Source organism: Grammomys surdaster, unplaced genomic scaffold (genome assembly GCF_004785775.1).
Source record: "Grammomys surdaster isolate TR1022 unplaced genomic scaffold, NIH_TR_1.0 130, whole genome shotgun sequence".
NCBI classification, from domain to species: domain Eukaryota; kingdom Metazoa; phylum Chordata; class Mammalia; order Rodentia; family Muridae; genus Grammomys; species Grammomys surdaster.
This window is the reverse complement of record NW_021604588.1, coordinates 23,479,306-23,505,535: the sequence shown is the minus strand read 5'-3', so window position 1 is coordinate 23,505,535 and position 26,230 is coordinate 23,479,306. Positions and strand designations below refer to the sequence as shown.

The 26,230-nt window shown below is 38.9% G+C and overlaps 1 protein-coding gene across 1 annotated transcript; it reads left to right on the top strand.

Annotated features, from left to right (window-relative positions):
* Positions 1–2,333: 2,333 nt before the first annotated feature.
* Dtl (denticleless E3 ubiquitin protein ligase homolog) lies at positions 2,334–26,230 on the top strand. Its single transcript, XM_028760648.1, has 12 exons — positions 2,334–2,389; positions 5,086–5,117; positions 7,215–7,280; positions 8,609–8,721; positions 10,635–10,708; positions 11,830–11,933; positions 12,158–12,262; positions 14,762–14,874; positions 19,360–19,449; positions 22,281–22,416; positions 23,886–24,718; positions 26,132–26,230. The coding sequence occupies exons 1-12, from the start codon at positions 2,334–2,336 to the stop codon at positions 26,228–26,230; spliced, it is 1,821 nt and encodes a 606-aa protein (XP_028616481.1).

Sequence of the window (26,230 nt, the reverse complement as noted above, 5' to 3'; positions counted from 1 at the left end):
AATAGACTTTGAAAGAAAAGTATAGATGTTAAAATTATTCTCATAACTGATGATTTATAAGGTACCAAAATGTTTTTAAAATTAAGGGTTTTTTTTTCCTAGCAATCACTTAAAAAAATGTGAATAGAAGTTCTTATCTCCAGTCTAATAGTTTAATTGGGGAAAAGTCATAAAAAGGAAGTTATCCGCTTGTGGTCTGCATCCTAATTTTATTTGCCTTTGGCCAGTAACCCTCTTGGTTTAGTCAAGTCAGAGTATTTGAAGTATCTGAAGACTATTTTGTTGGTTAGAGTCAGTTTTTTAAAAATTATTTTTATGTGTATGGATGTTTTGCTTGTGTATTTCTTTATGGACCACAGAGGCCAGAAGAGGGCCTTAGATCCCTGGGAACTACAGTTGCAGACAGTTGGGAGCTGCCATGTGGGTGCTGAGACTCAAACCTCAGTTTTCTGTAAGAGCAATAAATACTCTTGACCTGAGCCGTCTCTCAGACCTGTTTTGAGTCTTTTGATACCTTTGTACTCATTTTGAAAGTCCTTATATATATATTCTTTGTTTCTTTTCAGCTCCCAGAATGGAACACATATTAGCAGTTGCTAATGAAGAAGGCTTTGTCAGATTATATAATACAGAATCACAGGCTAGCAAAAAGACATGCTTCAAGGGTGAGTCTGTAATTTTTAACATTTCTAATTCATAAAACCTTTGGAAACTCACTGTTTTAGTACAAGAATGGTGGTTAGCTTGGGTGGGATGAGGTAGATAACATACATACACATGATGGTAACAGTTAGAGAGAAGTGCTTCTACAGAGCTAACATGCAGAGTCAAAGCAAGCAGGACCTCAAACGCCAAACTAAAGTCAGGCTAACCTTATTTTTTTATTAGGACTTTGTGAAGGCTTTTGATGTAATATTTTGAGAAGATCCTATTTTAGAGAATACTTTTTGTTGTTTTTTTTTACATTGTATTTTATTTATTTCTTTAATTTTTCTTATCTTTTCCCAATCTACTTTTATAGCATCTTAAATACATGCAAGTATTAAGGTCAGTTGAGGAACTAACAATTTGATAGATGCAAATAGTCAAGGAACAAGCAAGGCAATAAACAAGTCCTGTGATCACTCCCATGATCACTGCTTCTAAGAGCTTATCAGGATGACCAAAATATCTGAGCCTACTTCCCTGTCCTAGCCCAAAGTCATTTTCATGCCTGAAGTCTACTTCTTTGTTCTATCCTAAGATTTAGATTCCTGCCTGAAATTACTTCTTTGTTCTAGAGGATACTTCTAATACTCAGAAAATAATTTTATTTCTTTGGGGAAGGGGACTTTGGGAAGGTGCATGTACACCAGTGTACATGAGTGTGGAGGCCAGAAGTTATTAGATGTCCTCCTGAATCATGTTCTGCCTTACTTTTTGATCCAAGATCTCTCACTGGATACGCATCTCATTAATTTTATTATACTTGCACCTGGTATTTATTGGCGTGTTGGGCATGTGAACTCAGGTCCCCTTGCAGGTGCAGCAAGTACTTTACCCACTGAGTCATCTCTCTATCCCTCATTTGACCTCAGATAGTAACTCCTGCATGTGCCCTGGAGGGGCTGTGTGACGACTGTGACTCCATTATGCTCTTTGGCCTGTTGACAGAGTACTAGCTACCATTTTATAATGAAAACTTCCTGGGTGCCTTACAGATTCATTGCTGTGAACAGACACCATGGCCACAACAACTCTTATAAAGAAGAACATTTCATTGGGGGCTGGCTTACTGTTTAGAGGTTCAGTTTATTATCATCGTGTCAGGAAGCATGGCAGCATGCAGGTAGACAGCAGGTACAGGTGCTGGAGGGGCTGAGAGTTCTACATCTTGATCCACAGTCATCAAGAGACTGCTACACTGTGCATAGAGTACAGTAGACCTCAAAGCCTGCCCCCACAGTGACATACTCCCAACAAGGCTACATCTACTCCAGTAAGACCACAACTCCTGATAGTGCCACTCCCTACGGGCCACGGACTCACACACATTCCTATTTAAGCTTTCATAAAGGTTGTTTAAACTTCTACTGGTAGGACTATCACTCTGGATCTGTCACACTTATGTTTTCTTTATTTAGAATGGATGGCTCACTGGAATGCTGTCTTTGACCTGGCCTGGGTCCCTGGTGAACTTAAACTTGTAAGTGACTTCCATTTTATTAGGTCTGAGTAGATGCTGATAAAGAGTTTCTTTCTTAAATTTTACTATATTATTTTTGGAAGGTTACAGCAGCTGGTGATCAGACAGCCAAATTTTGGGACGTAAAAGCTGGTGAGCTAATGGGAACATGCAAAGGCCACCAGTGCAGCCTCAAGTCTGTAGCTTTTTCCAAGTTTCAAAAAGGTAGGTTGATATTCGTCATTTTCCTTAATGGTGGGGAGATACAATGACATTTTTGTTTCTGTCACTGCTCTCTCAAAGTTGTCACTTTACCTAACTAGGTGATGGAGATTTTATTTTAACTGAAAATCTTAATGAAGTTAGTTGGCTCAGGCCCATTTAAATTTATTTTTATTATTCTTTTAATGTGGTATGTGTCTTTCACCTGCATATATGTCTGTGCACTGCATGTGTGCAGTGCCTGCCAAGGCCAGAAGAGGACACTAGATCCTTTGGGACTAGAGTTAAGGAGGTTGTGAGCCATGGTGAGGGGTTTGGGAATCAAAACAGATCCTCTGGAAAATCAGTACTCTTAACCTCTGAGCCATCTCTCCAGTCCCTTGTGTCCATTCTTTGGTATTATCTTCAGCTTTTCCTGGTAAGGTAATAGACTTAGGACAATTTTACTTTTTCTATGACCAACTTTGCAGGTAGGTAAGAGTACTATTGTTAGCTGTAAGATAATTGATTTATTCTTATCCCTGTCTAGCTTCAAATGGATGAGACTCAAACTAATTTTTTATTAGGCTCTGTGTAATTACTGGGGTATTACCCCTAATTCTCTAATGCTAGACTGGCTGCTTCCCCAAATACTTGCTGTTTGAATCTTCCTGGGTATTTCTGCTCCAGCAGTGTAGTGTCGTAGGGAGGGAGGCATTTCACTCTCACTCGTGCTGCTGTCCATCATGACTAATGGAGACCTGTTCTCTCCATCTTCTCTTCTATGCTCCTCTCTCCTTTCTCCTTATCCTTCATGGTCTCTACCTGCCACCCCCAGCCCATTAACTCAAACTCCACCTCTTTATTCTCCCCAGTAATTGGCTGTAGCCACCTTTACTTAACCAGTAAATTGCAGAGCAAGGTTTGCATAGCATCACTTGGTGTGTATGAGGATCTGCTGAGGGTAGCAACTAGATCTTGAGGGGCAGGTATTTAGCATTTGAATATGTAGCAGCACCAGACTAACCCCCAACAGTTAGTCTTTTGAGTTTTTTGAGTCAGGGTATCACTGTGCACACCTCACTATGTAAAGTAGATGGCCTCAAAATTCCTCTGCTTCTGCCTCTCTGGTGCTGGGATTAAAGGCACTTCACTTGGCAAAATACCTTGTTTTTATTTATTCATACAAATGCTCAGGAATACTGAACTAAGCTATTGAGTGATTTAGACTTTTCGCAAAGTGAAGTTGCTTTGTATTTTTGAGACAGCAGGCCCTCAGACTACCCAGAAACTTGTGATCTTCCCACCTCAGCCTCCCATGTTAGAATTACAGACATGTGCCACCACTTCCAGGTCACAAAGTTAAGTTTATTCTGTTGTAGTTGCTGGTAAGATGGAATTCTGAAAAGGCAATGTATATCATGAGTTTTGATCCCACATAACTGTTCATTTAACAACGTACTGTGTGAAGTTAAGAATGTGTTCTCATTTGTTGAACTCTTAGATTTAAACTTAAGTTAACATAAAATCTATAGGAATAATTTATGATCATGTAATTTTACCTAATTTTTAACAGTGTTGGAAAGGGAAACACTATGTCTATTAATGCCTTTGCCTAATTTTTAAAAGTGTGGATAAGTTTATACCAATCTCATGTAAAAGAAAATGCATTGTGTTGGATGTGGCACTAGTGGCTTCTAGTGGTACGTGAGTTAGCTGAGTTGGAAACTGCCTACAATGGGCCATAGGTTGTTCGGTGAAACAGATTAGCTTCGGCCTTGCTTCCACTTAGCCATGCATAGAATAGACAACTTTTTAGACTTTGCAAAGTCATTTTGATCTCCTTGGACATTCATTTGTTACTTTAATTAGATTAGTGCTCAACAACATTTAAGTCAGGAAAATAACTGTAAGCATAAAAATGAGGTGGGGGGCGAGGGCAGGAAAGATGGCTCAGTGGTTAAGAGCACTGACTTCTAGAGGTTCTGAGTGCAATTCCCAGCAACATGGTAGCTCATAACCATCTGTAATGTAATTTGGTGTGTCTGAAGAGAGCTACAGTATACTCATAAAATAAATAAACCTTTTTTAAAAGGGGGGGTATGAACTCATTTTTATTTTTTAAAACACAGAGACCATAAATGTTAGGGAAGGGGGGAGGGTTATGTGGATTTTTTTTTAGTTTTATGGTAGCATAGTAGAAAAATTGATTGGTCCAGTTTATTCAACCCTATATGAACAAGATACTAATGATCGTAATTGGACACGTTGATACTAGTGAAATTTGACTCCCCTGAATGGCTGTCTTCTAAAGACTGGTATGTTGGACATAGGTACTTTGGCCAGAAAGAGAAGGAATAGTATTAGATTTTCTAGTAGATAATTAAAATTAGCTATAAATTTATTTCCTTGTCTCCTAAAAACTTACATATATTTGAACCTTTTCATTCTTCACTTAGTCTGAAGCCAGTCCTTCATTCTAAGCTGGTGGTTCTCAACCCCAGTGATCTTTGGTTATCTGATGGTGTTTTTAACACAGTAATTAAATGGTAATCTGTAGTGGATGAGCCAGGTTATCTGTGTGCCTGTCTGTCTGTTTTACTTCATCAGGGGGTCCCAGCGTACAGCTACAGTTGAGGAATGTTTTTTAAATTTAAGCTTACTTTAAGGATTTCATAAGTGAATACTGTATTCATAGTATATCTGCCTCTCCCCTCCAGTTCCTCCTGTGTAACTCCACATTCTCAAACGTGTATGTATGTGTCAGATGTCTGTAACTGGGGATATTGCTGTTCTTGTCACTTCCTGCTTGATCATGGGCAGACCTCCTGAATTTTTTTTCTTAATTTCTTTATTATTAACCAGAAGTATAATAAAGCTCACACCTGTTTAGAGATAAAACCTGAAAGTTAATTTGAACTTTTGGTTGGCTTGGGGAAAGAGGGCCATACTAGCATGTCTGTCTGTACAAACAGACAACATGACTACTCCATGGGATTAGAGCGCTTTTTTATAGGGATGAGAGGGAGAACAGCCAGAGGCCTCGGGAAGAACAGAACTGAGGGAGAAAGTAGATTAAATAACTCGGCCAGTAGACTGGACCTGGCCATGAGTGAAGCAGGAGGGACAAAGTGAGAGGGGTGCAGACAGAGCATAACTGAAATAACAGGATAATAAGGAGAACAAGTAGCTAGGGTTGAGGGAAGTCCATGAACTAGGGAAGTTTAGAGTAGAGGAGGTGGTGAGAAGAGCTAGGACTTAGGAAATTGTAACAGGTACTTGTGATGCCGAGGGAGCCTGGAGGCCAAAGTGTGCTTTGGAATGCTAATAAGCACTGCAGATAGCCATTTGCCCCATCTGCCTTTTAGAATTTGGGGAAATGGAGTGTTCTTTGGACCTGACACTATGTATGTACAACCTACTGAGTCCATTTAGTGTTGCTTCTTTGTACATGTATTTAAGGCTGACCACTGGGGATTAGAAATTTATCAGGAGGCTGGTCCACAGAGGAAATTGATTTTCCTGTAGTTCTTCATCTAAGGGTGGAGCTTTATGAAATTCCCTCTATCCATGCTAGCATGTCAACTGGTATTGTCATTATGTGGGTTTTGATTAGGCAGCCATACTGTTGAGATTTCAGAGGCACAGTGGCCATGTTCTATCTAGAAGCCACTATCTCACAGCAGGCATTCTGCTCTTCTGGCTCTCAGAATCTTTAACACTCCGGCTCCTGTGGTGTTCACTGAGTCTTGGGTATTATGTTATAGATGTACCAATTGAGGGTGGGCATATGAGCAACTGTGGGTCTCTGTAAACAGTTTCCATCTGCTACAAAAAGAAGCTGCTTTGATGAGAGTAGAGCCCTACCTTTACCTTGCTGGTGCACAAGGTGGTAAACTGTTCAAACCATATTATATACCATAAAATTTGCTTTTTTAAAACTGTATATTTAAACAGTTTTTAGTTTACTCAGAGTTGTGCAATAATTCATATGGGAGAGCAATGGATCTATCAATTCGTTAACTCAGCATATCATCCAGAGATGAGGCTGAGTTTGAGGACAAAAGTAAAGGTTCTCTCTGTGTCAAGCTCACCTGCTTGCACAGCTCTTGTTGTGATCGAGCCCCTTTCCACCCCCAGTCTCTTTCCTGGTTCCTCTGTCTTAAGAGGAAGCTGGCAGGTTTTCCCATTGACATTTAGTTACCGTTTGCCTAGCTTTCTCCACAATCTAATCATCTGATATAGTTGTTAACTCCTACAAAATTAGGTATTTTTATTCAGTGTCCACAAAGCTCTCAAGTAATTATTTTGGTACTTTGTTCAATTTATAGCTATTATAGTTGAACCAGTTAATTGCTCACTCTTCCATACAGGAAGCAGAATTTTTTTAAATTTTTTGTAAATGCATGTTTTGCAATGGCCTTGTGCATACTAGACAAATGCTGTGCCACTGAATACCTAACTTCCACTTTTACCTGAAAAATAAAACATTACAAATAAATGGAAGTGCTGTGTTCTATTCAATGCTGATACCTCTTTCATACTCAGAGTTAGTACTTTTACCTGGTTTTTAAAAAAGAAGACTTTTAGACATCACTTATCTTAAAATAGGAAGAGTAGTGCCTACCTACTAGATTGACAGGTGGAATTGAGGTAATGTGTGAAAAGTGTGTAGAACTTAAGATATCTTAAGATAGTAAGTTCTCCTATGTGTTAGCAATTGCTACGCTATCATTTTCTTTAATCTCTGGTGCCAAATTCAGGACTTGGAGAATGCATTCTCTGGGAAATTTTAATGGAAATGTGTCTTTGACTAGTTTTACAACATCTCGATGAACTCTTCCCACAGCTGTATTCTGTACAGGTGGGAGAGATGGCAACATTATGATCTGGGACACCAGGTGCAACAAAAAAGGTAAACTAATTCTGTCTTAATTTTAATAAATGTGGCTCACCCTATGCTTAATAAAATAAGATACTCAAAATAAAATACAAATGCTAGTGATTTCATCTGATACCAGCAGGGGGCACTTGTGTCCCCAGTCCTGCTCATTGCTTAATTCTCAAGGTAATGATTATTGCAAAACTATTAATATGTTTTTAATTTCATATTGTCTCTGAATTTTAATTCCATCTATCTAAATTATTGATAGAATTAAAACTACTAATGTATAGGTTCACTGAGTAAAGGTTTGTTTGAGGTGATTTTGTTTGTTTTTTAATTTTCCTTTTTCATCCTGACAAGATGGTTCATCAGATAAAGGTGCTAGTCATCAAACCCAACTACCCGAGTTGGGTTCCTACACGTAGAGGGAGAGAACTGACTCCCCCAAGTTGTCCTGTGACCTCCATACGCTGGCACCATGGGGTACAGTCCTTTCCTTCTCCCCTCACATTAAAACAATTACGGCTGAAATTGAATACAAGCTTGTATTGTACTGTGGTGGTGTTAAAGGAGATGCTCACTGGTGTGTTTGTCATTCATTCATTCATGTATTCATTTTAAAATGCTAAGCTATTTTTGTGGAGCAGTTTTAATTTCATAGTAACATGAAAGTGAAGAGAATCCCATCTATACTGAACACCTACACATACACAGCTTCTCCTGTCATTCAGTTGGTACATTTTAAGTGTTGGTTGATACATAATTACCCCAAATCCATAATTTGCACGAGGGTTTATTTTTCATGTTACATATGCTATGGGTATTGACAAATAGACGGCATCTATCTACCATTGTAATACATAGAGTAGTTTCAGTGCCCTAAAACATGTCTGTGTCCTGGTGTTCATGCTTCCTCATTAAGCCTTGCTACTACTGATGGGTGTTTTTACTGTCTCCATGGTTTTCCAGATTTTCATGAATGGAGTCATGTCATGACTCCATTCTTCTTTTTAGCACAGAATTATTCTTTTGTCCAGGTATACCACATTGTATCCATTCATCCATTGAAGGATATCTTGATTGTTTACATGTTTTAGCTGTTATGAATAAAACTGTATAACTGTGTTTTTCTTTCTTTGTGTATGTTATAAACTCACCATGGGAGATAAACTGGTTCTTTGGGATTTTGCGGTTATTTTGTTTTTGTTTTTTAATTTATTGTGTGTGTATATATATGCCACAGCACATGTGGATCCATTCTCCCATTTGAACGTGTGAGTTGGGAATCAAACTCAGGTCATGTTACTTTCAGCCTGAAATCAGAAAACACTAAAATCAATTTTTTTGAAACCTTTCAGATGGATTTTATAGGCAAGTGAATCAAATCAGCGGAGCTCACAATACTGCAGACAAGCAAACCCCTTCAAAACCCAAGAAGAAACAACATTTAAAAGGACTTGCTCCTTCTGTGGTAAGGCTTTAGAGAAGTTTATGTGTAAATAAGGGGCTGTTGTTGTTGTTGTTTGTTATTGTGTTTGCTTGCCTTTGAGGCAATGTCTCTGTGTATGCTTAGGCTGACCTGGAATGCATGATCTTTCTCTCTATCTTGGCCTACCACGCGTTAGGACTATAAATGTGAGCCACCATGTATGACATTAGTGGCTCTTAACAGGAGGGAGAATCAAATCTCCCTGTAAGGAATTTGTTAGGCAAAAAGATGGATGTGACTCTTAATTTCTTTGGTGTTAACTGTTTAAAAGTTACTTAGTACCACTCCAATGGTTCTCAAGCTCCTGTGGCTTGTGTAGGGAGCATGGCAAAGCGTCAGCTTTCTGAACATACATGCATCTGTTATAAAAGGTGAAAGGCAGTTTGAAGAAGCATGTTAAAGTCCAAGTGACAAGCCTTTTATGGGAAATGAGTCCTTATCTTCATGCACTATGTATTCTTAATGAAAATAGGCAATATAAACATGATAAAGTTTTAGTTATTTTCTTCTCGATATTTTAGTCAACTTACTGTAAGAATGGTGCTGAAATTTACACAATTTTAGTATTAAATTTTTGGGAGTACTTGCTAGAGCTGGTAGATTGTTCTGTAATATTAATAATTTTTAAATATTAGTAATTAATTTTAAATATTATTTATTATTATTTGTATATACCAGTACACCATAGCTATCTTCAGACACACATCAGAAGAGGGCATCAGATCCCATTACAGATGGTTGTGAGCCACCATGTGGTTGTTGCAAATTGAACTCAGGACCTCTAGAAGAAGGCAGGGCATGGTGGTACATTCCTTTAAACTTAGCAGGTGGGAGGCAGAGGCAGGTAGATCTCTTTTGAGTTCAAGCCCAGTCTGGTTTACATAATAACTTCCAGGTCAGCTGAGCTATTTAGAGATCCTGTCTCAAAAACCCCAAAATAAAACCAACAAAACAAAACCACACTTACAAAAAAGTAAAAATTTCCCAGTTTGGTAAGATGTTTCAGTGGGTATGAAGAACTGAGTTCAATATTCATAATCCACATGGTAGGAGATAACTGGGCTCCTAAAAAGCACTGGTTAGAGGAACTCTGTCTCCCAAGTGCTAGTCCCTCACAAGTTGTCTTGGAATGAAAGTTGACACTTTAATGTCATCTGGTCTCCACAGATGTAGAGTATGGACTGAAGAATGTACTGTTCAATCACAATAGTTTAGCAGTTACACTTCCTCCTAAATTTTACTCAGACCTTACATACAAGAATATCAGAAAACTGCATTAATGAGATCAATGGCCACTTTTCTAGGAAAAAAAAAGTACTATGGGCATGTTTCGAGCATCTGTCTACTACATGACTACTGCAGCACAGTCCACACACTTTTAAAAATTAACATATTCTTTCCCCTCTCTCCCTTTACTCTTGCTTTCTATCCCTCTCTGATTTCTCAAAATCGTGGCTTCTATGTTTTTGTTATTGTTACATACACATATGCATATGTGCCTACATATATAAATATAACATGTTCTGTTTGTTTAGTATGTATGATTTCAGGGCTGGTCACATGGTATGGGATAACTGGGCAGGAAGCTTTCTCTCTAGAGTTAACTATCTCTCCTGCTCTCAGCAGTCCTTTATTGCTTATACTTGTTTGTCTATATGTGGGACCCTGTGAGATTCCCTCTTCCATTGTTAGTGTGTCTATTAGTGTACTTCTTTGGGTCTTGTTTAGGCAGCCATATTGTTAAGATATCATCAGTGAAGCTTCCTGACATTTTTAGGAGACACAGTCTTACAGCAGCTTCGGAAAAGCTAGCTTTAAGTACCTTGTTAAGTACCCTGGTGAAGCTGTGATGCCCAAAACAGAATTTCCTTCGTTTTTCTTTCTTGTGCTATTAGGATTCCCAGCAGAGTGTTACTGTGGTCCTCTTTCAGGATGAGAATACATTAGTCTCAGCAGGAGCCGTGGATGGGTAAAAGACTTTATTTCTTCTGCTTTTTACTCCATTGCCTTTTGTGAGCTGCAGTAGTACCTAGTCCCATTAAAGTAATTACGTGTGTGCCTTATTTTAGACACAGTGGGTGCTGGAGCTGGGAAGAAGTTTACAGGTCACACTGGAAAATAGAAATTGAGATAATCCATGTGCTGTGCTTGGCACATTGCCTATAGCAATGATTGGTCTAAGTACTGATGGCCAAATAAGACTGCGGGGTTTGTTCATTTGTTCTTTTCTCTACAGAGTACTGTGAAAATAGATTATTTATATGCAGGGCTTCTTTACTTGTACATCTTTGCCTATTATATCTCCAATTATAAATGCAATTCTGTATTCAAGTTTTTAATTTAAAAATGTCTAACTAAAGGTACTGCTATTTTATGATAAATGCGTAGTGCTAGATAACCACAAAGTAAAAGTAAGGAACAAGACAATTACCCCAATAGGTAAAATGAAAACACATCCCCTTTCACAGGAAAACGTTTAGTTAAGGAGTTATGTATAGAAATAAAGCATGGGGTGCGCGCCCTGTGCTGCAGGGGATATATGCAGTCTTACAGGTTAGGAAATGTTTTTTTCTAGAAGAACAATGGAGCAATGACTATCGACATCTGACCTCTGGCTTCCTTTTCCCGCTGCCCTGGGATAAGTGCCAGTGACTCATCCCTGGGTCACATCACATCTGTTTCCGTTTGTATGAACTGTGAGCTTGCCATTGGAAACAGTCGTATGAAATAGTTAAGTTCAATTCCAGTGAGCTGTCCTCAGTGTACCTGGGCAGTGTGCCAGAGGACATAGATTACAAGTGATTTCACACTCCTGGAAGGAACATTGTTAGGAGATCTGTAGACTGGCAGTTCTCAACCCTTTAGGAGTCAAACCACCCTTTTCCAGGGGTCATCTAAGACCTCTGTATATCAGATGTCTACATTATGATTCATAACAGTAGCAAAATTTAAATTCTGAAGTATCTATGAAAATACTTCTATGGTTGGGGGTCACCACAACATGCGGAATTGTATTAAAGGGCCATAGCGTTAGGAAGGTTGAGAATCACTGGTCTAGATGGTTTATGAAGTACTTGTCTTGGTTTTTAGAATAATCAAGGTATGGGATTTACGCAAGAATTACACTGCTTATCGACAAGAACCTATAGCATCCAAGTCTTTCCTGTACCCAGGTACCAGCACTCGAAAACTAGGTAAGCCCTTGTAGAATTTGGGGTAAAATATGAATTTTCATTAGAAATAAAAAAGAATTAAAGTATTAATACCAGGCTAATTTCAGCAAAAAATAGTTAAGTATATGGATATAAAGATAAAAATATAATTTTGATTTCTTTATATTTTTAAAACAGAATTATATGGCATGAACTGTTTTTGCCCCCACACTTTAACCTCACTGACGGTCTATTAACTTTTCCAGGATACTCAAGCTTGGTTTTAGATTCTACTGGCTCAACTTTATTTGCTAACTGCACAGATGACAACATATATATGTTCAATATGACTGGCTTAAAGACTTCTCCAAGTAAGTTGTTTATGGCCTGGAAAGATGGTTCAGTTGGTAAGGTGCTTGCCACACAGACATAAGGACCTGGGTTTAGATCACTAGTGCTCACGTGTAATCTCTGCTGGGGAAGCTCTCAGAGACTCCGAGGCTTATGGCCAGCTAGGCTTGTGGAATTGGTGAGCTTCAGGTTCGGTGAGAGACTTATTTAAGGTTGGAGATAGAATAATGGGAAAGACACCTGGTATCTTTGACCTCTGGCCTCCACATTGTATATATACAGCTCACAGGACATACACACAAGATGAACTCTAATCCTGGTTCATTGTCAAGTGTATGCTATTGTATGTATCATTTCCTATAATGTAGTACCAAAGGGTCTTGAGTTTAATTTGCCTTTCTTCAATTTTAAAATAGTTCTCGTGGATAGGTTTGTTTTTTAGAATGCTAGCTAGGTGTGCTGGCACATGCTTAGTCCTAGCACTCGGGTAACAAAGATAGGTGGATCTCTGAGTTTGAGGATAGCCAGGACTACATAATAAAGAGACCTTGTGTTGTGTCAAAAAAAAATGAGAGTTAAATGTATGTATAAACGGTGTCCAGTAACTACTTACCTTTCCAAGACTTTGGACAGGACAAGGACTTCATACTTGTGGTTTTGGTTTGTTTGTTTTTTTCTTTGTTTTTTTTTTTTTCGAGACAGGGTTTCTCTGTGTAGCCCTGGGTGTCCTGGAACTCAGTCTGTAGACCAGACTGGCCTCGAACTCAGAAATCCGCCTGTTTCTGCCTCCCAAGTGCTGGGATCAAAGGCGTGCGCCACCACTGCCCGGCTTTTTTTGCTTTTTTTTTTTTCAATTCATATTATTGTAGTGTACTGATAGTTACATCCCATGCTCAGTTTAGAGAAACTAAGTTGAAGCCAAGCATAATACCACATGCTTAAAATCCCAGTGGTTGGGAGACTGAGGCAGGAGGATCAGGAGTTCAAGGTCATCTTAAGCTACATAATAAGATTGTCTTCACCTCAGAATAACAGCAAATCAAAGTGAGTTAGTTATAATAAAAGCCACCCTTGGCTTTTAAGAGTTTTTGCCACATCTGAACATTTGCAATGTGCTTCATACCAGCTTTTCCTAGACCAGCAGAGAGCAATACAAACGGGGTTAGTCTCGGGCAGTGGTAGCGCACACCTTTAGTCCTGGCCCTTGTAGGCAGAGGCACGCAAATCTCTTGCGTTCAAGGCCAGTTTGATGTATAGAGTGCGGGACAGCCAAGACTACACAGAGAAGCTCGTCTTGAAAAACAAACAAACAAAATAGGGTTAGTAGGAAATTCAGTTTAAATTTTCTGTTCATAGTTCAGTGCAAAAGATAAATAACTTCAGTTTTGAAGCAGTGCTCAGAGTGAAGGAACTTCTGTTATGTAGGTCTTTGTCACATTGTTGTTGAGCATGTGAGTGTTGTATCTGCATGTACAGTTAAAAGCTACTATTGAGCCATAATGTAGGTGCTGGGAACTGAACCTGGGGCCTCTAGAAAAGCAGTGCTCTTAACCCTGAGACATCTCTTCAGAACCAAGCTTTGTTTTTGTTTTTGTTTAAAAGGTATTAATACAAAGTTTTTTTTTTTCCCCTAGTGTGTTTTTAAATGGTATGAATTTCTGTGATACTTAACAAAAGCCATTGAAATTCTTACTCTTGCCTTTTTCCCTCAGTGAAGCATTCAAATGTTTTGGGTTTTTTTTTCCTGTTTTATCTTTAAATTCTCTGGTAACTAAGCTTAAATTTTTTAGTAGTGTTCTGATGCCAGCAGTCTCAGGAGCACATTGTACAAGATGTGGTTATTAGCTCTTTTTCTTTATCTAGTGAGAAACCTAACCCTGACAAAGCATTTTACAGATGAACATACATCGTGCCCCTCTAGGTCCATCTAACATTTAGCCCGTTAAAGAGTTAGATTTATAAAAAAAAAAAAAATCCAGGTGGATCTCTGAGTTCTAGGACAGCCAGGGCTACACAGAAAAAATAAATTAATAATAAAGATAAAATTATAAACTTCAGCATGTCAGCAAGAATTTAAATGATTCTTTTCACTTATTTTTACCTTTCATGCAACAAATATTTGAGGTTTTATTTAAAGTACTACAGCCTAGAAAAAGTGAGACATACCCTCAAGAGGCCCACAGTCAGTGTATTATCAGTGGAGAAAATCCTACAGGATAATAAGATAGGCACAGTCTGTATTTACTATAGGATTAGACAGCCTGCATTCTTTTTCATGACATTGTCATGATACATTTGATCAGTTCCATAGCAAGTTGATGTTAAGTCGATTGGGTCGAATACAAACCTGGTTTTTAGTCTGTGTCTTATTTTGTTCTGTCCCAGCACTTGGTTCCCTAGTATTTGTTAACAGGAGTTGAGACAGTGATAACTCTTGTATGTTTTGTGTGTGTCATTTGCATTCATCAGGATACTGGAAATGATAGTAACCAAGTAATTTGGTTTTTCTCCTCTGGCAGTGGCTGTCTTCAATGGACACCAGAACTCTACCTTTTATGTAAAATCAAGTCTTAGTCCAGATGACCAGTTTTTAATCAGTGGTTCAAGTGATGAAGCTGCCTACATTTGGAAGGTGAGTTGTTGAATCCCCACACAAATAGAAGGCTGTGTTCCAGTCTGAGGTTCACAAAGCACAAGCACACACTGCTGACTTTCTCCATCAAATGTTTGCAAGGTCACTTGCTGTGCACTTCCTTTTATGAATAATACCATGTCGAAAAAAGGTGCAGGAGATGGGGCATTCTGTGTCCCAGGCAGGCTGTCAGGAGATGGAGAATTCTGAAAAGTGGTCAGAACCTTCCCTGCTGTTGCTTCTTGGAAATTATGATGTACACTGCCCCTTCTGTTCCACGTTGTCAGAGTCTTCCTAGGGATCCGTCGTAGTTTCATGCAAACAGTTAATCACAACCCTTGGTATAATAACTCTTCTTTATTCTTTTTTCTTACAGCAATATCTAGCCTTCAGGCTATTAACAGGTATTTTAATACAATTGATAGTATTGTTTAATATTTCCTTATTTTATAGATTCTCCATTATTGTTTATTAAGTGAATATAGTGAATATATGCTTCTTAAAAACCACATTTTATATATCCATATTCTAAAGCACCTGTCATAAGCCAAGAAACTTAAGTGATGTTGATGGAAAGAAGTCCTAGGGGAAGGACAGAAGGATGATTCTTACCCTGGAGTTGCAAGAATGACATGGTCTCCACAGCAGCTTCTAGTGACAGTCTCCCCAGTGGTCATAAGATGGGGATGCCAATCTGACCAAGGCAGTTGTGTTAGGCCTGTCTCTAATGTGCATTTTTATTATTGGAGTTTTAATGAAATTTTTTTTATGAGTATATATTTGAGACTCTTCTTACAAAAGTGCCTTTTACCTGCTTTTTTTTACTCTTCCAGAAGTTTTAAACTGTCTGTATGTTACAGTACAAATGCTTATATTTAAAATTTTAAGTTTCAAAGTTTGTTGTTTCTTCTTCCCTCACTGTCTTACTGCATTTATTTCTCTACTTTAATTCCCAACTTAGTTACAGAATTTCATTCATTCTACAAGTCTGTGTCATTTGAGTTTTCTTTCTTGAAAGAAAAACACCAACTGAAAATTTAGATGTATCAAATAACATAATAGAATGGCCAATTCCATGCATAAATACTAGATTAAAATATTCAAGCAAAAATACATATATACCAACCATTGTTTTAAGCCGTTTTAGATGTTAATTATATTTACACATAATTATATATGTAACTAAATATATACATATAAATTTTCTTACCAGTTCTTTAAATTTCTCTAGCACAGCATCCTTTTTAAATGTTGCGTTTGGTTAGTGAGAATTGAGGTAGTACACACTAAGTACTTGTTGGGGTTTCTAGCCCATTAGAAATCTTGCGACAAACACATATATGGGTGACCTTTATTAAATTCCCAGGTTTGGTTCCACATCACCAATGAATGACATGGTTCAGACAGGATGTTCTGCCTGTCCACACTTAACTTAGTGTGCAGGTCCTGATATTTGAGATCTTGGCAAGCTTGCTGCTCCTAAACTAGAATTTGCCCAGTGAGATGGTTTAGTTTTTCTTTTCCATTATTAAAGGAAGAAGGAGTTTAAATAGGATTTCCCATGTACTCTTGAGTGTCCCTCTACTGGGGTATCTTAACCCTGCTACTACTTCTCTAATGGGTTAGATTGGGCTCTGACATTGATTCTGATCTATGCTAAAGTCCTTGCATAAGGAAACAACAAAAGAAAAGAGTTTTATATCTTCAGGCAAAAGAGAACGACTAAATCTGTGGACTGATACTACCGCTCAACATCCTAAAAAGACAACCATTGAATGTTCTTCTTTTTAATTTCCCACCCAACAGTCCACCTTCTCTTCCCCTGTCTGTTTCTGACACAGCCACTAAATAGTACTGAAATGGATATAAATAAACTCATTTGGCATGGCCACCCTACCGCTGACTGGCGGAACACTGAGCCTGACACTTTAGGAAGTGTAAATGATCTCATGGCAAAAATAAAGATTAGATTTGGTTTCCAATTGGGCGTAGTAAGGAGATTTTTTTGAGGAAAAGTGCTGATGGATTTTTTTCCTTGTATGCTTAAGTACTCAAAGTACTTTCTGAGATCGAGATGTCAGAATCATTTACTTCAAGAGGTCCCTTAGAATTTTAGCTCTGTGATTCCTTGTGACTTTTTCTATAGAAAGTAGAGTATGTGTAAGAGGACCATTTTTGTATTGACCACGCCATGGTGTTTAGGTGTTTTGTGTTTTGTTTTTGTTTAGTTTCCTTCCTACTCAAAAGGGAAGACATGAAATCAAATCCTGTTTAAAGTAGTCTAAGACAGTACCCTAAGATAGTCCTCAGCTGTCAAAGCCCTTGTTACCAAAGTTCACAAAAAACCTTATCAGCAATTGGCTTCTGTTCCTTCCTCTTTTTACTAAAACAAAATCTAGTAGTTGGATGAAAATCTACTTAAGTGTACTAAAGTATTTTGTGTATAGTAAGTGTATAGTAAGTTGTTGGAGTACTTGCCTAGCATATGCAGAACCCTGCACTTGATTCCCTAGCATCGATAAATAATACTTTTGTGTTATTGTGTACAATTCAGTTTGATCACTGTTTTGTTTCTCTCCATGGATAGTTGCCTATTTGAGATACTTCATATAAATATTATCAGATAGTATGTGACATTTTGTGTCTGACTTTCATTTAGTATATTCTCCAGGTTTTGGCAAGTTGCACATTACTTCAGTACTTCTAAGGCTAAAGAATGTTCTATTTTATAGACAAAACTTATTTTTTTTTCTGCTTACCAGTCGATAGTCATTTTGAATGTTTGGAATTGTTACACTCTATTATTAAAATTCTGTCACCGTTTATATGGTTTTGCTGGAACATATTTTCATTTCTCCCAGCACATATAAGAATATATATCATATCAAAGAATGGGTCATGTGATACCTAATTACCCACGTTGAGGGTTTTTTGGTTTTTTTGTTTTGTTTTTTAGGTAACTTCTACCTATTTTTGATACTAAATAAAGTATCTGGTTTATGAATTCAGTGACAAAATGATGACTTTATTGCTATCAATACTGGTTCTTTGCTCTATGAGTTTTTATAAGGGTCTTTCTTAAAACTTTAGTATTTTGTGTATACAGTTAGGTTCCCTAGGTAGACCCTAAGAAACTAAACAGTGACAGGGTCATAGAATGACATGAAGAAATGTTTTGCCAGAGATGGCTTACATGAATGTGAGGATTTCCTCTGTCTTTTGAGTCTTGGGTAAAGAGAAACCTAATGGACTAGGGGCATTGAAAATAGAAAGGAATTCCTGGTTGATGGGTTAGTAAGAAACCACTTTTTTTTTTTGGTTTTTCAAGACAGGGTTTCTCTGTGTAGCCCTGGCTGTCCTGGAACTCACTCTGTAGACCAGGCTGGCCTCGAACTCAGAAATCCACTTGCTTCTGCCTCCCAAGTTCTGGGATTAAAGGTGTGCGGCCACCACTGCCCGTCGAAACCACCTTTTAATGTCCTTTATAAAGTGTATTTTTCTGTGAAAGAATGTCTTACAGTCTATGACATTGTAGAAATGATCTATGTATCTGTTAATACATTAAACTTAATACATTAACTTAACAAGGTAAATTAGAATATATTCTTCGTTTTTGCAATTTAAATCATTGTACATTTGCCTCATAGCAGATACAAGAGTGGTAATGATTGAGTTAGATGACCTTATGAACCAGTGTTGATTATCTTGGTTGTAATCTGAAGAATCTGTTAAGCTGACTTAGTCATTGTCAAGTATTCTTTCCAAAAGTTACCTCCTTCATGCAAATGATCCATGATTCAGAGCCTCAGGAAAATAGAGAATGTGTTCACCATGCACCTTTCTTTTCAAATACATGTATTGATAATAGCAGAGGGAGCTTGTACTCTTTATTATGCTGGGGTTCCTGTGTGCTTTAAAAGAATTGACTGTACAGTGCTATCAAGTGCCTATCACTGAAAGCATCCAAAGATAAGAAAATGTTTGCATGAAAAAGTATAAATTGTAGCTCATGTCCCTTTCTTCAAATTGAAGGTTATCCAGCTGAAAATGAAAAGATGATACTTTGGATTTTGGTCATAGTCAGTGTGTCTTGCTTTAAGCAGAAAAATTAAACCTTCTTATCCTAAAAGAGCTAGCTGCCCATTTCAGGTACCTGCAGGATTCACTTGATTCTAATAGTCCTGGAAGTGGCTGACTGTAGAAGATCTGGATGTGCCTGTGCTGTGTAAAAGCAGGACCGGGTTGAAAAGCAGTATCTGAAACTGAACTTCAGTGCTCAGTGACTGAGGGACAGCGCCAAAATTGCATTTTAATTTAAATAAGAGCCAGCTGCTGTTTGACCTCATAGTCTTGCCTTTGACTATTGAACTTAGATAGCTCTAACTTTATTAACAACCCTAAAGCCTAAAACATAGTCAAGGAGGCTGTGGCCTCTATGGGGGAGCAAACACTGTTCTTCTGACTTGCTCTTTTTGATTTGGCTAGGTTTCCATGCCCTGGCATCCTCCTACTGTTCTCCTGGGTCATTCTCAAGAGGTCACGTCTGTGTGCTGGTGTCCATCAGACTTCACCAAGGTTTGTGGATGAGTCTTCATACTGATTTTAAAAAGTGGATCCTAGACTTGCACATTTTCCCATGGTTTATTTAAAATGATACAGACTTTCATGTTCAGGCATTTAAAAGAATCCAGAATGTATATCACATGTGCATTATAACACACATACTTCTTCTCCTTGCTTTTTCTTGCCAATATGAGAAACCATTATGTACTGGATTTCTAATTCACTAAAATCTGAAATGAAGGTCTAGAGAGGTGGCCCGGTGGTTAAGAGTAAACACTGTTCTTTAAGAGGTCGACCTGAGTATGGTTCCTAGCATCCATATCAACATCAGGAGGCTCATAGCCAGCTGCCTGTATCTCCAGCTCCAGGGGGATCCAGCACATCTGCCCTCCATGTGTACCTGCTGTCACAAAACCAAATCTAAGATGAAAAAATGGTATGTGGCTGGAGGATGGCTCCGTGGGTAAAAGCACTTGCTATGTAATCATAAGGACCTGAGTTCAAATCTCAAGGATCAATTTTAAAAGCTTGGGTAGCCTCAAATGCCTGTAACCTTGTCATTGGGAATTAGAGATAGGAACATCCCAGGAGCTTGGTGACCAGCCAGCCTGCCTAGCTGGAGTGCTCATGAACTTCTAATTAGTGGGAGGCCCTGTCTGAGAGGAGCTATAGTGGGAACGTGCCCAGCCTTCCTCTGGCTTCAGTGTGCCCATGCACTACCCTACTCACACATACATAAAACTCTCTAAAGCTCAGAGCAGTTAATGAAGATGTGAAGAGAGTCAAGAAAATAACAAAATGGAAATTGGGTAAAGAGAAAAATTAAAAATCAGTTAAAAGTTAGTATTTACTCTTTTATGTATTACTAGTGTACGTTAACAGCTGGCTGTTTGCTACAAAGTGATGTGAATTTTCACATCACTGACAAAGTGGTTACTGTGAAGTCATAACAGGACAAGTTACCTGGGTAAACTACAAGAAGCAGATCAGAAAACTAGTAACTACTTAAAAATGTAAAAAGGCCAGAAGTAGAAGCTATGTTTACATATAGGGAGCCTTGTTGCTTGTCTTGGTTTTGACTTTAGTTTTTCTAATCTTTCAGACCCATGGCACTGGCAGCCCGTTAGAAGTTTCAGAGCTGCTGTGGATTTTTCCTAGGTTTTGTTTGTTTGTCTTGCTAGCCCGTTGCTTTGGTGTTATAAGTGTACACAAGGACAGGCTTCACTATGAGACTTTCATGTACTTAGAGCAGTTCCTTGTTCGTGCTGACCTTTCCTGAACTCGTTACTGTAGTTGTCATCCTAGTGACGTTTCCTCTCTAAGACTCTGTAATATCCAATAAAATGAAATGCCTTGCTTTGTACATGGGTTATCAGGTAGACCATTGTGAACTTACTAAGATCAACCGCTTTTAATTATGACAACTTCTTCCAACTATTATATTTCTTATGAGAAAAAACTCAAATGGCAAGCAAAACTAACTACACTCATCTAGTGATCACACCTTTTAAAACTTCTTTAAAATAATTTTTTCAAAAGCTTAGAGTTGGGAGATCGAGTTTGTCTTTTTAAGCCTTAAATTCTAGAATGGAAGTCTTAGTTTGAATTCCAGCGTTTGCATTTCATCATGATACTTTGGACAAAAAAATTGTTTTGTAGAGTTTTGGTTTTCAGAGAGAATGTTTTGCTGCTGTCCAGCTCAGAGCTCCAAACTCACTGTCTTCCTGCCCTAGCCTATTTCTCTATTTGCTTGGCTTACAGGTGTATGCCACTATACCCAGCTTTAAAAGGTTTTTTAAATAAGATAATGTAAAGAAGCAGATGTATAATGGGTGTCTATAAATATAATTATTGTCACTATAGAGTAATTGTGGAGTTCCAAACATTTTTCGTTGAGTAAAATATGTATCTTTTGGCCTCCCAGTAAGGGAAGGAAAATGTTGCCAGTCTCTTGGGGGCCACAAGTTAAAAGAACGTGTGTTCTTTTTTCCTTTCTGTTTAGTGACTGAAATAGAGAAATTGTATAAACAAATGCTGGGGAACAGCTCTGGCATTAGTGGCCATTTGCCTCTAGCTCTTCAAGCTAGGCTTTCTCTGCCATAAAAGGCTTGGGACCAAGATCAGGAATAGTCAGATATTTTTAAAGGGGCAAAGGTTATTTTTAAACTTCTTTCGGACTAGTGAACTTCTGTTTTTCCAGATTACTCCTTTACCTATCTGAAAGAGCATCTCTGAGGAAGAGTGGCTCTTTTGCACTTGTCGTGGACTGCTGGAGGCACAGGCTATATCTGATGTGGGAAATGTTCTCATTGCTTTAGCAATGAGATTAAGCATTCAGAATTCAGGAAAAAAAGCTTGAAAAATTAATATGTATTGATTGATCATTTCATAGAAGAAAACCATAATTTCATGATATTATGTAAAAACTTGAAGATTTGAGTTACCGTCTTCTTTAGAGACCAAAAAGAAATGAGCCTGCAATTGTAAAGCCTTAGATGAAGAGAGAATGGTGCTGGAGAGAGCCCTCTGCTGTTCTTGCAGAGGACATAGGCTCAGTTCCCAGCACACACATGACAACTCACAGCCATCTGTAACTTCAGACACTGATGCTCTTTTCTGTTCTCCATTTGATACACATGTACATGCAAGAAACTAACATTTGTATCACTGGAAATCTAGAATGATTCTGTAACACAAGAGATAGAAGTAGGTGATCTTTCAGATGTCATCTGTAGTGTTATGTTACAGCAGAGAAAATTAGTCACCACTCATGAGCCCTCCATGAACTTCTTTTTTATTGTGAAACTTTATTTGAAATTTCACATTCTCTTCCTGGTTCTTAGATTGCAACCTGCTCTGATGATAATACACTAAAAATCTGGCGCTTGAATAGAGGCCTAGGGGAGAAACCGGAAGGCGATAAACACTCCATAGTGGGTTGGACCTCTCAGAAGAAAAGAGAAGTGAAAGCTGGCCCAGGTAAGGAGAGCATGCATTCTCCAAAGGTTGGTTGGTTTGTTTGTTTCATTAGTTGAGTCCTACTGTGTACTGTGGAGGCTTGGTTTGCTCTTGTTTAAAGAGAAACACCATCTTGGCTTTTTATGTATGTGAGTACACTGTTGCTGTCTTCAGACACACCAGAAGAGGGCATCAGATCCCATTACAAATGGTTTTGAGTCAACATATAGTTGCTGGGAATTGAACTCAGAACCTCTGGGAAAGCAGTCATTGTTCTTCAACGCTGAGCCATCTCTCCAGCCCTTGGCATTTCTTATAAGAGAAATATCCTGATCACAAAGCACAGTAATGGATTTAGCCAACAAATATTTATGGACTGTCATGTACTATGTACTTAGTTTTGTTTAGCAATGACCAGAAGACTCAAATCTCAGTTGTGAACACATGAAGTAACAAGGTGCTAAGCATAGTGAGAGAGAAAAGAATGGAAATAGCTGTCAAGTGTTTCTATGAAAGGGGGCCTCACTGGCTTAGGTAAGTGGGGTAGTTGGTAAGCCATGTGGATATTTGAAGACTGTTCCAGGCACAGCATGGCGAGGATAAGGTGTTGCAGGAGAGAGACCACTGGCATGTCTGCCTCAGTGCCCTTAGCGCGGAAGCAGCGAGGGGCAGCAGGAAAGCAGTAGTAGCAGATGTCATCACAGCCTGTGTGGTAGCACATCCCTTTAATCCCAGTCCTCGGGAGTAGCAAGTTTGAGGCTAGCCTGACCTCTCTAGCACAGCCATTGCACTCTATAAGCCAACTTCCATAACAGATTGTCTGCTACACTGCCAGTTTTTTGAGAATTGTGTTTATCTGCTTTCCCAAGTTCTATTTATTTATTTATTTCTGTCCTGATTTCAGATAGACTCTCTGGCTTTTTTAACACTAACTGCAAGATATAACCTTCTTCCCTTTGACCTACTTGTCCAGCCAGCACCTGCTCCATTACTTACTGTTTTTTCACAGTGCTTCAGTTGGAGATCACATAGCACTATTGAGGCCGGGGTTCTCAGTCTTGGCTAGGCATTCGAACCACTTGTGGAGATTTTGAAAAATTTATACTTTGCCACTTCTGGATGTTTTTAAGTCTTGGGTGGAGGTCAACTGTTTGTAGGTTCATAAAGTTCTAGGTAAGTCTGTTATGCAGCCAAGATTGAGATGCTCTGGTCTCAGTCTTGCACGTGGAGACTGTTGGGAGTGGTTTGCTGGTGTTTTAAGTTTTATCTTTCCTAGGCTTTGCAAGTATATGTTTTACATCAGAGGGCTTAGGAAGCTGTTAGACAGAGGGAAAAAAAGTGTTAGGGGGGTATGGTAGAAATGAAATGATTTTAGCTATCTATTTACTGGCAAACCAATTCTTAGATGATGACGTTAGATATGTCCCTTGATGAAAAATCAAGGACTACATCATTTTCTTTCTGATTTTCATGTTCTTCTTCATTTTCAGTAACGGTACCAAGTAGCCAGAGTACTCCTGCCAAAGCTCCCAGAGCCAAGAGCAGTCCATCCATTTCCTCTCCTTCGTCAGCAGCTTGTACTCCAAGCTGTGCAGGAGATCTCCCTCTTCCTTCAAATACCCCCACATTCTCAGGCAAAACCACTCCTGCCAAGACCCGTTCTCCAGTCAGCAGAAGAGGCTCCATCTCTTCTGTGTCTCCCAAGCCACTCTCTTCTTTCAAGATGTCACTTAGAAACTGGGTGACCCGAACACCTTCTTCATCACCACCTGTCACTCCACCTGCTTCTGAGACAAAGATCTCATCTCCAAGAAAAGCCCTTATTCCTGTGAGCCAGAAGTCATCAAAAGCAGATGCTTGCTCTGAATCTAGAAATAGAGTGAAGAGGCGTCTTGACTCAAGCTGTCTGGAGAGTGTGAAACAAAAGTGTGTGAAGAGTTGCAACTGTGTCACTGAGCTTGACGGCCAAGTGGAGAGTCTTCATTTGGATCTGTGCTGCCTTTCCGGCACCCAGGAAGTCCTTAGCCAAGACTCTGCGGGTCCTACCAAATCAAGCAAGATTGAAGGTGCTGGCACAAGTATCTCAGAGCCTCCTTCTCCTGTCAGTCCTTATGTTTCTGAAGGCTGTGGACAACTGCCTCTTCCTTTGAGACCTTGTGGAGATGGATCTGAAATGGTGGGCAAGGAGAATAGCTCCCCAGAGAATAAGAACTGGTTGTTGGCCATGGCAGCCAAACACAAGGCAGAGAATTCATCTCCAAGAAGTCCATCATCCCAGACACCCAGTTCCAGGAGACAAAGTGGCAAGACATCACCAGGCCCGGTAAGCCTACAGTGTGGGAGGATACGTGTCCTATTTGAAGGGGACCAAATGCAGTTCTCAGATTGTCTGGGGCTCTGATTAATAACTTTTTGTGTCCTGTTACTTCATTAATCCTTTTATCTGCTCGTATTCCTCAGGCTTACTGCTTGACTCACTAAAGCCTTCCTCTCACCATCCAGAGTGTCGATTCAAAAATATCTCTCCTGGTAGACAGTATGGCTTTTTTTTTTTTTTTTTTTTTTTTTTAGTAAACTTTATCCTTGGGAAACTTGCCAATATCCATAAGTAGATTTTCATGCTTGTAATTGCATTTTATGATTAAAATGAAACTTAAATATTTCAAAGCAATTAAATTACAGGATCCTTGATTTTTTTTTAACTTATTTTTACTGGCTTTTTCTCAAGTTTATGATTGTCTGGCATATAGCAATATTCTGAACACTTATTTCTAAGGTTCACTTTTCATTGACTGACATGACATTTAATTACTGTGGCAGAAATGAGCTTTGTAAAGTGGTGAAGTCAGAAGTAACTGGGCATTGGGTACGCCATGCACACCCGCAGTGCAGTGGAGAGCTGCTATTACACAGTGTGAAGTTACGGAGAGGGGCAGTCAGCTCCTGGGGCTCACAAGGCTCTTGCTCTGAGTTGAAGAGGAGGATGGAAAGGAGCCCAATCCAATTAGGGGCAGAGCTATCTTTAGACTAGTACTAACGTGGGTCCTTCCCCACTTAACATCCTTAACCTAGCTAGCCTGTGCTTACGGGAGAGGAAACAACAAAGGATATATAAAGGCTGTGTACTCTGTAAGCTGAAGCAAAACTTTGCTACAGAAAATGACAGTTTCTTTTTCTCAATAGTAGGAGTGTTCTGTGTTCCTAAGCCAGAACAGTAGCTTAGGAACTGTGTCTCTCTGTCTCCCACGTGTCTTTCCTGACCCCCATGATGAGGGGTGAGGTGAAAATTACTTTTGCAATAATAATGTAAATAATGTAATAATAATGTAAATCTTAAAAGCTTTAAGACTAGTGTGCTGATGCATGTTTTTTTAAGTTTTAGGTTTTAAGTTTGGGGCTATGTTGTTGTATTTTGGTTTTTGGTTTTGGTATTGATGTTTTTACATTTTATTGACTTACATATTCTCACTATGTATCCCAGACTGGCTTTGAACTCAGGACCTGTCTCCCTTAGCCTACCAAGTGCTGAGATTGTGGGGGTGTGCCACTATATACAACTACTATTTCTTTATCAGAGAAAAATGTTCCTTTATTGAAAGAAAATGAAGAGAGTGCTATTCGCTTTATCAGTTGAGGGGCTGATTTTGATTTGCTCAGGAGAGTGGCAGTTATAACCTAGACACTTGCTGTGGGGACTTGGAACTTGGGTTGTCTCTAAGTCTTCGTTTTCTCCTAGGTCACCATTACTCCCAACTCCATGAGGAAGATATGTACGTACTTTCGTAGAAAGACTCAAGATGACTTCTGTAGTCCTGAACACTCAACTGAATTATAG